The sequence below is a fragment of the Oxyura jamaicensis genome, chromosome 11 (genome assembly GCF_011077185.1).
Source record: "Oxyura jamaicensis isolate SHBP4307 breed ruddy duck chromosome 11, BPBGC_Ojam_1.0, whole genome shotgun sequence".
NCBI lineage: Eukaryota > Metazoa > Chordata > Aves > Anseriformes > Anatidae > Oxyura > Oxyura jamaicensis.
Window position 1 is genome coordinate 1,920,261 of NC_048903.1, and position 12,612 is coordinate 1,932,872.

Consider the following 12,612-nt stretch of genomic DNA (forward strand, 5'->3'; position numbering starts at 1 on the left):
GCTCGGCGCTCGCCGCCCGCCGCCCCCGCTTCTCGCCGCCGCCCGCCGCCGCCGCCGCCCCGCGCCGCTTGGCGCCCATGGCGGTCCCGGAGCCTGCGCCGGGAACTACAACTCCCAGCAGCCCCCGCGGGCGGGAGGAGCAGCGAGACGAGGCGCCGCGGCTCCTCTCTATGGTCGGAAGCGCGGCGCGGGCGGGTTCCGGGCGGTTAATGGCGGACGGCGCTCCCGCCGCCCTGCTGCCCGCGCTGCCCTCGCCGCCATGTCGGTGGTGCCGCCCAACCGCTCGCAGACCGGCTGGCCCCGCGGGGTCAACCAGTTCGGCAACAAGTACATCCAGCAGACCAAGCCGCTGACCCTCGAGAGGACCATCAACCTGTGAGCGCCCCTCCCGCGGTCGGCCTCGCCGGGGGCTGAGGGGAAGGCGCCGAGGGGAGGCTGTGAGGGGCCGCGGGGGTCCGCTGAGGGGCCCCGGGGGCTGCTGAGGGTGCTGGGGGCAGCAAGGGAGTCTTTTAGTCTGGAGCAGAGGAGGCTCAGGGCAGAGCTCGTTGCTCTCTGCACCTACCTGAAGGGAAGCTGTGGGGAGCTGGGGTCGGCCTCTGCTCACAGGTAACCAGGGACAGGACCGGAGGGAATGGCCTCACGTTGCGCCAGGGGAGGTTCGGGCTGGCAATGAGGAGACATTTCTGCTCAGAAAGAGCAGTCAGGCGTTGGGATGGGTTGCCCAGGGAGGTGGTGGAGTCACCGTCCCTGGGGGTGCTCAAGGAGAGGTTGGGCGTGGTGCTGAGGGCCATGGTTCAGTGGGTGATGGTGGTGGTAGGGGGTGGTTGGACCAGGTGATCTTGAAGGTCTCTTCCAGCCTTAATGGTTCTGTGGTTCCATGATTCTAGGGGGTCAGGGAGATGAGGCACAGAGTGAGGGGTGGCCCCTCTGCCCCTCCTGCAGCTTTCAGGGTGACTCCTGGGAGAGCAACGGGGCTCTGTTGCCTTTGGGCTCACCCAGCGTGGGCAGCAGTGTGTGGTTAGATCTCCTGCTGCTGAGTGGGCCAGGCATTTTAATTCAACTTCACATTGGTTGCTACCTGGCAAAGTTCATATCTGTGGCAATTATAGCAATTATTTGCTGCACGTACTTTCATTGCATGAGAAGGCATCTATTTCTGCTGCCTTCTCTGAGTAAACTCTGATGCATTCTTTGGGAAATACGCCTGTCAAGCTGCAAAGCCGTAACTGCGACCTACGATAGTCCATATTCCCTGTTAGCCATTAATCAAACAAATGAGTGCGCACTGCTTGGTATAGCTGGGTTTATTCACAGCTAGAGACTTACTGCAGAAGTTTAAATGTTAGTTTCTAAGGCTGAAATATTTTTGTGGCGTTTCTAAAGAGAAGAATCGGTGGGAAACTATTATCAACATTTTTTGTAAAGCGTGAGCTACCAGTTCTAAGGTATGAGCTGATGTCCTCACACACGCATAGCACAGGCTATTACAGGGTACCACAGTGCGTTATTAGCGTGGCTCTCTGGGAATCAGAAAGGAAATGAATGGAAATGTAGGTGGTTCTAAGTGCAAGGGGAGAAGCTTGCTCATGAAGGTATCCGCAGTTAGGAAATTAATTTTGGCTCACTTGTGTACCTGAGAATGGCTCCAACAACTGGAAGCGGCTTGTGATTTCTTTGTTACTTGCATTTAGTTGTACAGTAATGTTTTCCTGTTGCTCTCTGTGCCTTCTTGGACTGTTTCATTTCTTGCTTAAGTTTTCCTTTCTTCTGATTCTTCTCTCTGCTCAGTCCCTGTTGCCTATAGAAATCCCTTCAGGGTATGCTGCGTTGTCCCTAGAGGATGCGGAGGTCCAGCACCTAAACCACCTGCGTGATCTGCTCGAGCTCTTCTTACCCCGGGCTCCCGGCCCTGCACTTGACACTCAGCATTCCCCTTCCGTGATCTAGGCATCTAATTTTCCACTGCAAAGCAAAACCTCTTCTAACAGTTCAGTTCTCAGGCTCTTCATTGCTCCTGCAGACACGGAGGCTGTCCTGCGCAGCTTCCATCCTTCCCAGCAGTTCTTCTCTCCCGTCCCTTTCCCAGCTCCTCTCAGAGCCTCAGCTGCCTTTGCTCTGTGGCGTGCAGGTCAAAGCGCGTTGCTGGCACATCCGGAGTTCTCTGCCTGCTTATGAATCGGCACCATAACAGCGTGTCCGATCAGCCTGGCTTCCTGCGCTTGTATCTCCTCAAGCAGATTGTGGTGTCACGCGGGTGCTGCAACGCAGCAGGCCACCGAGACCTAGCCCAGGAGGGCGACTGAGTTACTGTTTGCTCAAGCAGGGATGGTTCTGCCATGGGGCAATGCTGTGTGCTTCTGATTTAAATCTATTTCTCTTGTCATACAGTATTTTTTTTCCATTATAGGTATCCTCTTACCAATTACACATTTGGCACAAAGGAGCCCCTTTATGAGAAGGACAGTTCAGTGGCAGCTCGCTTTCAACGCATGAGAGAAGAATTTGACAAAATTGGCATGAGGCGGACAGTGGAAGGGGTTCTGATCGTACACGAGCATAGACTGCCCCACGTGTTGTTACTGCAGCTGGGGACGACTTTCTTCAAGCTGTAAGTCTCTGCTTATTGAATCTACCTTCCTAATCCAACCTTAACATCCCAGACCTCTAAACGTGCTTATTAGAAGCTAAAATGTGGCCGACTCTGATCGGTATTTTGAAGGGGATTCGTTTGTTGCAAGGGCATAGTCTGGGAAGAGGTTTTTTGGATGATGATGTTTTCCTCTAAAATAGGTGTTTGACTCTGCTCATGGACAGGGGTTAATTTGGTTTTGGACCAACTGAAAACCTTAGTTACAGTGCATCAGCATTCCTGCTTAACACTCCTGTCAGAGACAGTGGTTTGTCCTGACGCTGTTAGGAAAGCTGTTACGCCTAAATACCCCCGTGGTATGGCTGCAGAAATGGTGAAGTGAAGCTCAGGGCGTAAACCCCAATAAACGCGGAACGGGATCCATGTACAGAACCACCGGGTAGGCTGGATGCAATAAGAAAGGCATTTCAATTTGTGAGGAAAAACGTGTCGGTTAGTTTAATAGTTACCGCTACTGGGGTGAAGTTTTGGTTTGGATCATACGATTGTGGTGGTGGAGCTTGTTTTCTTGTTTTAAACTGGGTGGACTGGACTTGAGACGAGTTACAACCAGTAACACAAGCAGTGTATGTTTTTAACACGTGTGGTGTTTGCTCTCAAGTGAGGGGGGAAAATCTAACTTGGTATCCAGATGCTTTCTTGACGTCTTGATTTGGGGTGTGTATGTGGACTTAATAGGCTAGACTCTGACCATTTTTCCAAAAAACTTGTGAGGATGTAAATGTCCTTTTATTTTTCCATTCATCTCGCATTAAATGCAGGATGCATTTGACTTTTGCACTTGACTTTTGTGCTTCTGTATGCTTCACTAAGAGCTGTTTTTGAGATGAGAACAACTACAGTTGATATTTACAACCCTTTCTTCTATTTTTGATGGTTTTGTTTTGTTGTTTAAGTTTTACTTTGTAAATTTGTTCATTAACAAGTGTATCGTCATACTTTTGTCCCATTGAAGTCAAAGTATTGCGCACAATTTTATTTTTCAAAGGGACGTAAGGTAGCCCTTTTAGTTTTGGTGAAGGCTATCCTTTTGTCTTCAGCTTTGACAAGGTTAGATGTGGAAGTTCCGATGCAAGAGCCCTGAGTGAATTCGTAGCTCCCCGCCTGGAAGCATGTCCGAATTTACCTGTGAAAGTCTGTCAATACTGTAACACGTAAATCTAGCTTTAATCATTGATTATTTTAACAGACCTGGTGGTGAACTCAATCCAGGAGAAGATGAGGTAGAGGGGCTCAAACGCTTAATGACAGAGGTCTGTTTTCTTTCGTTATGTTGTAATTCTGGAATGTTGTGGAATGTTGAATTATTCTGGAGTTAGTAGAATAGCCAAAGAATTAAAGTAGTCTCCTTATCACTTCTTTTATTCTGATGCCTTTGTGTTTGGTTGTAAAATGTTCTTGGGTAGCTAACGCAGTGAAACAGTAAGTTCTTTGCCTGCTTGGTGAGAGGGTGACGGAGCGGTCCAGTGACAGCCCCCCTACCTACCACTTGAGTCCTGTGTTTGTTTGCAGCTTTGCTTTTGGGCTGGCCTCTGGCAAGTGAGGGTGCAGATGGGCTGTAAACTATGATGCTGAGCACGACTGAGGACTAGTTTTTGAGACAGTTTTCACAACACACCAATTAATAGCTTAAATGTGCTCCACTGAACCTCAGTTGATACCGTCAGGTAGCGTAACACGACATTTTGTTCTTCCCGTCGGTCGTGTGGCCCTCAGTACAACTGAATGTAGCATGGAATTTGAAATGTTTTCTAAAGTGTCCTTGTCCTGTCAAGAGAGGTTTTTAAGATAAAATGTCACTTTACACAAATATTCTTAAAAAAAAAAAAAAGAAAAAGCTGTTCCAGAGTAGCCTAATTTATATCCCTTATTACAGCAAGTCTTTGTGCTTCCAGTGTATGTTTTCTAAAATTTTTGCTTGGGGTATTTAATTCTTTCTGTAACTGGGTGTTTGATAGATACTGGGCCGTCAGGATGGGGTTCAGCAGGACTGGGTGATCGATGACTGCATTGGCAACTGGTGGAGACCGAACTTTGAACCTCCGCAGGTGAGCACTTCTCTTGGCTTTCATTTTCTTAAATATTGATCATTTTTGCCAAAAGTTTTCAACCTGCCAGTTGGGCTTCTAGACTGCCTGCTACGTGAGCCATTAGTTTTTCTGTTTTTTTAAAATCTATTTCATCTACTTTCTGTGACTGAGAACAAACTCCAAAGTTTTTCTTCTGGAAACTCCCTCTGCCTCCTCACACCTGTCCTGATGGATGAGAAAGCAGGATGTAATAGTTTCCAGTCCCTTGCTAAGCCAGGCACACCATTTAAACTCATCTAAGCTATTTTAACCACAGTGGAAGCTCATTCACTGGTACAGATGGAGCAGATGCCCCGTGAATAAAATGGTCTGGTCTGACTGCTCTACTTCTGAATGCTTCGATCCTGAGAATACTTCCAGTTCAGTTCAGTTTGCTATTACACATTTCTGTTCTGTTGGGTTGTGTTAACTGGTAATGAGCATTGGTACCTCTTGAGTTCCCCCGAGAGTTGTGAAGGCAACAGCATTCCTTTTTGATCCTTTTTCACAAAAGCTGTTTCCATTATTTGTTGACAAGAAAGAACAACGTAGGACATGCTGAAAACTTGGACAGTCGGTGCCTGTTAACTTACAAATGAGCATTTAAGAACACGCAGTATTTTCAAAGCTCTATACAACCAAACTTTTTATTTTTCTTCCAGTATCCCTATATCCCAGCTCATATTACAAAACCAAAAGAGCACAAAAAGCTTTTCTTGGTCCAGCTTCAAGAAAAGGGTAAGTGTGTGTTTGCAACAGAACATTGTATTTATAAAGCTCTAAATGCTTGCGCTTCATGCAAGGAGATGTGGTAGCAAGTTCATTTTCATATGCTTGCAGTTGTTTGTAGTTAATCATTTAGAAAAAAAAATAAATTCTAGTATCAGTTTTGAAGCTAGGTGATCCTTTGAACACAAGGTCCTAGTAAATTCCCATTCCTGCTCCCACATCACGTGTACAACTCTATTTAACTGTGAAGGGCATAAACCTGCTCTACTACTACAGTGCTGTATGTAGGGATCTTGCTTAGAGATGTGGGGAGGAGTGATACCTTGGGTGAATGCTTGGTGGTTTTTTTTTTCATTTAATATTAATCAACTCACATTTATTTGTAGCTTTGTTTGCAGTCCCCAAAAATTACAAGCTGGTCGCTGCACCGTTGTTTGAGCTCTACGACAATGCACCGGGATATGGACCTATTATTTCCAGCCTTCCTCAACTTTTGAGCAGGTATATTATGTTCGTATGTAGTGTAGTTTTGGGGAACTTTGACACCAAAGCAAGGCTAGGCACAACAGAATCCAATTATGGAAAGGTTGCAGGTATCCCAAAGAGCTTAGAGTCTGTCTCGGACAAGTTGTGATGGATGCATAATGTCAGGTGAAGAGCTGAGGGACACGGGGACATATTAGATGGTGTGGACACTTCAGAGGCAGTGGCTGCATCTTACCAGCACCAAAATCTTATTTGGAAATTTTAGCAGAGGAAAGCCTGAAAGAGTGGGCAAAGCTGCGCGTGCACCAAGTATCAGCTTCTTGTAAGTGTTTGGGACAGTGTGAGGAAAAGCCAAGATGCTTCTTTGAAGTGCTGAGTTATATGCTGCGTGTTTTCCTCCATCTAGTCCCAGTTTTGGCACTTGTTGCTATGGGGCCTTTCCCCCTCCCCGCTCTGTCTAAAGGTAGCAGATAATTTCTCCTGAGTACCAGGGAAGCACTGGCTGTTACGCAGCCAAACTCCAGTTTGGCACCAGCGAAACAGCTGCATCCCAACGAAGGACATCAGGAAGCTGAGATGGAGGCTTTCTTTCGCTTTGTGACTGTGTGTACAGTGCTCTTCTGTCTGCTGGGAAATGCAGTTGACAAGAACTAGCTCTTCTGTTGAGTCTGTGCTACCTTTCGGGTGTGTAAAGCTGGCTCTGATAACAAATGCTGTGAAAGAGTTGCTGGTGGGTTACATAACTCACTGGTATTTTCATATCTGTGAAGTTCTCTTAAGAGATGAAATAATTATTTCTTTTGCAGCCTTAATGGACTGATGTGCAATGCTAACATGGCATGGGCTGTTAAAAATAACGCTTCTTGCTATGCTAAAGTTGTCTTACGGAAAAAAAATAATCACTCTTCCTCTGTCAGATGGAGTCTTATCAAGAACAAAACCAAAACGTATGCTTATTCATTCCAAAACGTCAGTTAAATAAAAACAACAGAAGTCTCTCACATGGTATAACCCTTTTAATTTTAGGTTCAACTTTATCTACAACTGAGCTCCCGTATACCCGAAGAGTCTGATAGAAGAAGCCGTCTCTGTGAGCACAGCTTTAAAATGTAGAGAAAAGAATGTGTGTGACAAGGATTTTTTTATGTTGTTCTTTACCCGAAGTCCACTGAACTTTCTATTGTATGAATAGAGAAGTGAATCTCAACTGTTTAAGTAGTGGGATGGCAATGTGATAGATATCAGTGTTTTAATCACTTTTCATTGTAATACTCACCATTTTTTTTGTACAACATTAAACAAAATGGGTCTGATTCTGTTTGTCTTTCAGTGTGTATTTTTTTTTGCTGTGGTTGTCTTCTACTTTTAAGAACATATTTTAAAATTTGATACTTTCCTTGAGGTATATAGAAAGCCTCAAGAACAAGAGGAGGATCTGACCATTCAGGGCACATTTGGATGCTCCAATTTTCATCCCTGAGCAGAGACTTAGTCTGAGGGAGAGATTGAAAAGTACAACCAGGTGCAACATATTTTTGAGCCTTTTTTTTTTTTTTTAACTTGGAGAACTGAGTTTCTGTTTTGAGAGAGAGTATAAATACTTAAAAGCATGGGTAGCCATTTTTAAAAGTTTATCCAAAATAAGCTGTAGGCATTGCTGTTTGTACGGGGCATTCACAAAATAAAACGTGCATCTTCACCCTCTCTGTCCCCTTAAGAAAGTAACAGACTAACACAAGTCAATTCTGCTGGACTGCTCTGAGAGCCAATTAAATATAGAAGTGAAATTCTTTTTATATATTGTCTGGAGCTACAGGACTGAGCTTGGCTCAGGTTGATGAAGCGTTTTGCCAATGCCACACGCAGGTGGTTCTGCATTATGCTGAACTCCGTGGCAGCCCAACGTGCTGTGTCATCGTGCGAGGGAGCCCGACTCTTCAGCTTGCTCTCAGCGTTTCAGCCTCCTGCAGGTTGCGGCAGCCCCCACATCTACGTGCATTTTCTTTTACATACTCGGCGGGCTGAGTCACTGCCTTTACCTTTCTAGTTTTCCCTTGCGCCTCTTCCAAAGCCTTGTTCCCAAATCCTGCGCCCGCCCCGCTGCTCGTGCCCTGGCCTGGGTGGCGGAACCGACCCTCCCCGGCTCCGGGGGAGCCCCAACGGCCGCCCGGCGGCACCCGGGAGCCGCGACTCAGCTCCCCGCGCCCCGACCCGAGCGAGCCGGGAGCCGGGGCCGCTCCCCGGGGCCTTCCCCTTTTCCCTTCCCCTTCCCCTTCTCCTTCCCCTTCCCCGGCCCCGGCGGGGGCGGCGCGGCCCGGCCCCGGCGAGGGGCGGTACCGGGGGCCGGCCGGGCTCTAGGCCTCAGGAAGCGGGCCCGCGGCCCGCAGGGGGGCTCCGCGATGCCGCTGCTGTTCCTGGAGCGCTTCCCCTGGCCCAGCCTCCGCACCTACACCGCGCTCAGCGCCCTGGCGCTGCTGGCCGCCGCCCTCAGCGCCTACCGAGCCCTCGGACGGACCCCCGAAGCCGACGGCGCCGAGCCCCAGCCGCGGGGCGGGCCGCGGGCCCTGGACGTCGCCTCCTTCCTGCTCTCCGACAGCCTCTGCGTCTGGGTGAGGCCCGGGACGGCCGCCGGGGGCTCGGCCCTCAGCGCCCCGCCGCCCCCGAGCCGCCCCGGGGCCCCCCGAGGCCTGCGGCGGGGCCGGGCCGGGCCCTGCGCGGCGGCGGTGGGCGGGAGGGCCGGGGCGGCGGGCTCGGCTTGAGCCCCGTTTTGGCACCGACTGCCCCGGGCCGAGCCTCCGGGGTGAGGCTGAGAGGGACGGGGAGAGCCGGGCGGCGGGGCCCGAGCACCCCTCGGTGGGAGGTTTGGGGGAAATTGGGCGAAACTGGGGGGAAATTGGCCCTGCGGAGGGGGTGCTGTGGGGCCCGGGGCACCTGCAGCCCTGGAACCGCTCAGGGCGCCGGTGGCTCAGCTAGGAATCTTTGAGAGGCAGTATCAGCTGCTTGAGCCCACATTTTCTTTATTTTTTATGATTTAACATTTAAAGTCGTAAATACGAGGAAGCATCCACACCATCTTTAAAAATAGTAATAATCCATACCTCTCGAAGCCCAAATGAGTTTCAGTGGCAATAGCATAAGAGTAAATGAGTGATTCTCGCTTTGCCGATTTCTCTGTGGTGTAGCTGAAGTTAAAGCTCGACAAGGGGATGTCAGAAACGCTGGCTGAACTCTCGCTGCTTAACTTTCCGATGTTTGTCAGTGAAAGGTGGTAGTTGTTGCAGTGCAGGTGTCCAGCTTCCTTGCTTGGCCGAGGCTTTGATTTTGAGAGTGCTGAGCACACGCAGCCTGCTGAGGCTGTTTGGAAACTTGGTGTTAGGACCTTAAATTAAGAGCCCTGGAAAAGTTGTTTGTGTGTCTGAGACGTGACAGGGCGATGCTGCATCATCACCTCCCTCCGCCTTTTAGTGTTTTGTGTAGGTCAATAGTTAATTACAAATTTCTTCATCAGGTATGACAAACAGCTTTCCAGGCCCGTGTGTTCGGCTCCTTACTGCTTTGCTTTAAAGCAGTCTCCCAGGAAGGATGTGAGCAGGGTCCTTACAGAAAGCTTGCATGCTATTGTGTGTTTCAGGACTGTGTCTGAATCTTCCTCCTGTAACAACAGGGTCAAAGTGGAGTTGTTTAAGATGTATGCTTAACGTGCATCTCCTGTACGTTAAGCAGAATTACCATCTTGGCCTGCTGTAGGTTTTGACCCCGTGCTCCTTAGTGCTAAACTTGGTTGATCTGCATAGAACAGTTTGTCACAAAGCCCTGGGTTTGTTCGTTGGATTTACTGGTATATCAAATGTTAGTATTTCTAGAAAAAAAGTTGTGACTTATCAGCTACTGTCCCTGTCTTAGAAGAGGCCAGGCTTAAATTTCACACACACACAAAAAAAAGGCAGCCAAAACTATCTAATAAACAATGGAAGGCTCTGTTAGACTCGTTCTTTCCCCTTTTCTCCCTCCCTTTTTGAGGAGGGCAAAAGTATTTGTTACTGACTTCTTCATTTCCTTGCAGGTACTGGTGAACACCGCTTGCTGTTTTCTGATGTTGGTTGCTAAACTCATCCAGTATGTGGTGTTTGGTCCTCTTCGTGTCAGCGAGAGGCAGGTAAGAGCGCAACGCATTGCCCTGGTGTCTCTGGTGTTGGATAATTTCGTGTTGTGTGACTGGTGTGGTTTTCTGTATGGAATTGCTTAAGTTGCACAATAAATTTTAAAACAAATTTAATTCCTACTACTTGGAGTTCTCACTTCTGAAAATGCTGTCCAATAACACCAGACAGAAGACAATCCACCCGAGAAACCCCTTGTAGTTAGCCAGTATATCTGCAGTTACAAACTTCCAGATTATGTCTGGAGAGAACCTTTCTTTTTCGTTGTTCTCATTATATTTTATAAGCCCTCGGTCAGCTTGAAAATCCTGCTTCCTTAATAAACTTTGTCAGATTTCTTACAAGTCCACCTCGTTTCAGAGTATTTATAACATCCGTATATTCTTCCCTAGTCTGGTGGCATTTGGCAGCGTTTCTCCGTTGCATTTCATAGTTAGTTATCGGCACTGGCGGCCGGAGTTCCCTCTCGTACCTTGTTTTGTGCCTTGACTGCTCGAGAAGTGCACGTGCTCTCCAGCCCCAGGCACTGAGTGGATGGTTGATCCCCCTCAGGTGTAAGAGGCAGTAGGTAGGCATGTGCCCAGTGAAAGGGGGTGATCGTGTCCGAAGGCTCATGCTGCTCGTCCTGCTCTGAGGACAGGTGAGAATGTTGTTAAAAATTCAGCAAGAGGACCATTAAAGCCCCATTTTATTTTTTAATCAGGATCCTGCAAAAGATAAAAGCGGCGGCAGTGGTTGGAATAGTATATATTTTAAAAATAATCGTGTAATTGCAGTGCTCTAGGAAAAATCAGGCCATGATTATTTTTGACACGCAGAGCCGAGGCACCTAGATCTTCACAAATAGCCATGGATCCCTCACAGCCTATTGTGGATGTGATTCCCTCCCCTCACAGCCTCCAAGTGAGGTGTTTTACACACAGGGCACTCTGAAATTGCATTGGGCCAGACTATTTCTTCATCTGTGTTGAGCGTGAGGATGTGGAATTGTAACCAGTGATAATTTCCAAGAAGTCCTCCACCCTCTTAAAACGAGAAGTAGCAGGCAATAACTGTGTATCCATTTGCTTTTGGACAGTGGGATAAGCTTCGGTCCTCATTTAGAGGTTATTAATATCGGTGAGCCAAAACTGGCAGCATTGGGAAGGAATTCTGGGCCTGTCTTAACTCTTGTCCTGGTGATTTCATCGTGTTCCTTAACTAAACATTCTATTCCATAACATTTTTCTCTGCCCAACAAGCTGGCTTTCTGTCTGCTGCTTGAGAAGATCGTCCTTTTTCTTTCATGCTGCGTGTGCGTGGGAATACATTTTTTTTTATCACTCATGCATTTCATTCTCCACTGTAGGCATTGTGCTTCTTAAGAGCTGACTTTCTTATCTTTGTCTCTACTTTTGACAGGTACTTTTGGGAGCGTGGTGCTAGGCTGTTTGGACATCTTGTCTAACTTAATGTGGCTGTTCTTCTGGTCAGCACAGCAGGGAGAACTTTGTATTTGAGGCCCAGTAGCTGTGTGCTTGGGTGTGGAAAATCAAATATTAGGGACTTGTAATGTTTTTAGTATTTCTTTAAAATTCAGTAATGGTAACAAATACTATTACAGATGTGTATGCATCTGGCTTTTGCTAACACATTGTCATATTCCTGTCTCCATCGTCTTTCTCTCTTCCCCTCCCTCACTCCCCTACATATTATTTATTTTGGGCAGGGAGTTTATGCATGTGGATTATCAGTGCTTTCACAGCAGTAACCAAACGTCTTCCCTTTCAGCATCTCAAGGATAAGTTCTGGAATTTCATCTTCTACAAGTTCATCTTTATTTTTGGCGTGCTGAATGTTCAGACAGTGGAAGAAGTGGTCATGTGGTGCCTCTGGTTCTCTGGGCTCGTGTTTCTTCATCTCATGGTTCAGCTCTGCAAGGATCGCTTTGAATATGTAAGTTTTGATTAAGGGCTATCTTTTGGGTTATGCAAATTCCATTTCTGGTTTAGGCACTGGCTCTTTAGAGGTTGCAAACAGATCATTGAGACCTTTCCCCCACCTGAGGTGCTGAACATGTGCACCCTCCATTAGCTTCAAATAGTTGCTTCAGAATGCCATGTCAATCTTACTCCTTCGGTTTTCCCAGCAGATAAATACAGCTGAAGAGGTTTATTTTCTTTAATAAATTGCTCCTTACATGTGCCCTGTAATTACTGTTACATAATGCTGTGAGATGTTTTCATAGCTCTTCTCAGTGAAGAAATCTTGACAACAGAACATCCCTTAGAACAGTGCCCTTCGGGACTGGTCCACAAAACCTTCTGTGAATTCTGTGCTCATGTTTCAAGCTCATTTACATCTACCCAATGGTGACTGCCAATGTCTTTATAATACAGAGCACAACATTCTTCATAAGCTATATCCAGTTTCTGTTAATACCAGGAATAATTTTGGTTGAGAGAGACAGGAAAGCTAGGCAAGGAAGAAGGAACTGGAATTCAAACACTAAATCTTGCTCTTTAAACATTTACAATGC

At 47.4% G+C, this 12,612-nt stretch overlaps 2 protein-coding genes across 2 annotated transcripts in view; both read left to right on the forward strand.

Annotated features, from left to right (window-relative positions):
• Positions 1–174: 174 nt before the first annotated feature.
• NUDT21 (nudix hydrolase 21) lies at positions 175–7,247 on the forward strand. The gene is made up of 7 exons (XM_035336917.1): positions 175–375; positions 2,408–2,608; positions 3,840–3,903; positions 4,609–4,698; positions 5,382–5,457; positions 5,835–5,949; positions 6,961–7,247. The coding sequence occupies exons 1-7, from the start codon at positions 260–262 to the stop codon at positions 6,980–6,982; spliced, it is 684 nt and encodes a 227-aa protein (XP_035192808.1). The 5' UTR covers positions 175–259; the 3' UTR covers positions 6,983–7,247.
• A 1,009-nt stretch (positions 7,248–8,256) lies between these two features.
• The window catches only part of AMFR (autocrine motility factor receptor), a 28,400-nt gene continuing 24,044 nt past the window's right edge, over positions 8,257–12,612 (forward strand). The window contains exons 1-3 of the mRNA XM_035336796.1: positions 8,257–8,543; positions 9,998–10,090; positions 11,865–12,029. Of these exons, the coding sequence (XP_035192687.1) occupies positions 8,334–8,543; positions 9,998–10,090; positions 11,865–12,029 (468 nt within the window). The 5' untranslated portion in view covers positions 8,257–8,333. The remainder of the gene's footprint in view (positions 8,544–9,997; positions 10,091–11,864; positions 12,030–12,612) is intronic.

Coding starts and splice junctions, on each gene's coding strand:
- NUDT21 (XM_035336917.1), top strand. CDS start 260: ATGTCGGTGGTGCCGCCCAACCGCTCGCAGACCGGCTGGCCCCGCGGG. Junction 376..2,407: donor CTCGAGAGGACCATCAACCT/GTGAGCGCCCCT, acceptor TTTCCATTATAG/GTATCCTCTTACCAATTACA. Junction 2,609..3,839: donor GGGACGACTTTCTTCAAGCT/GTAAGTCTCTGC, acceptor TTATTTTAACAG/ACCTGGTGGTGAACTCAATC.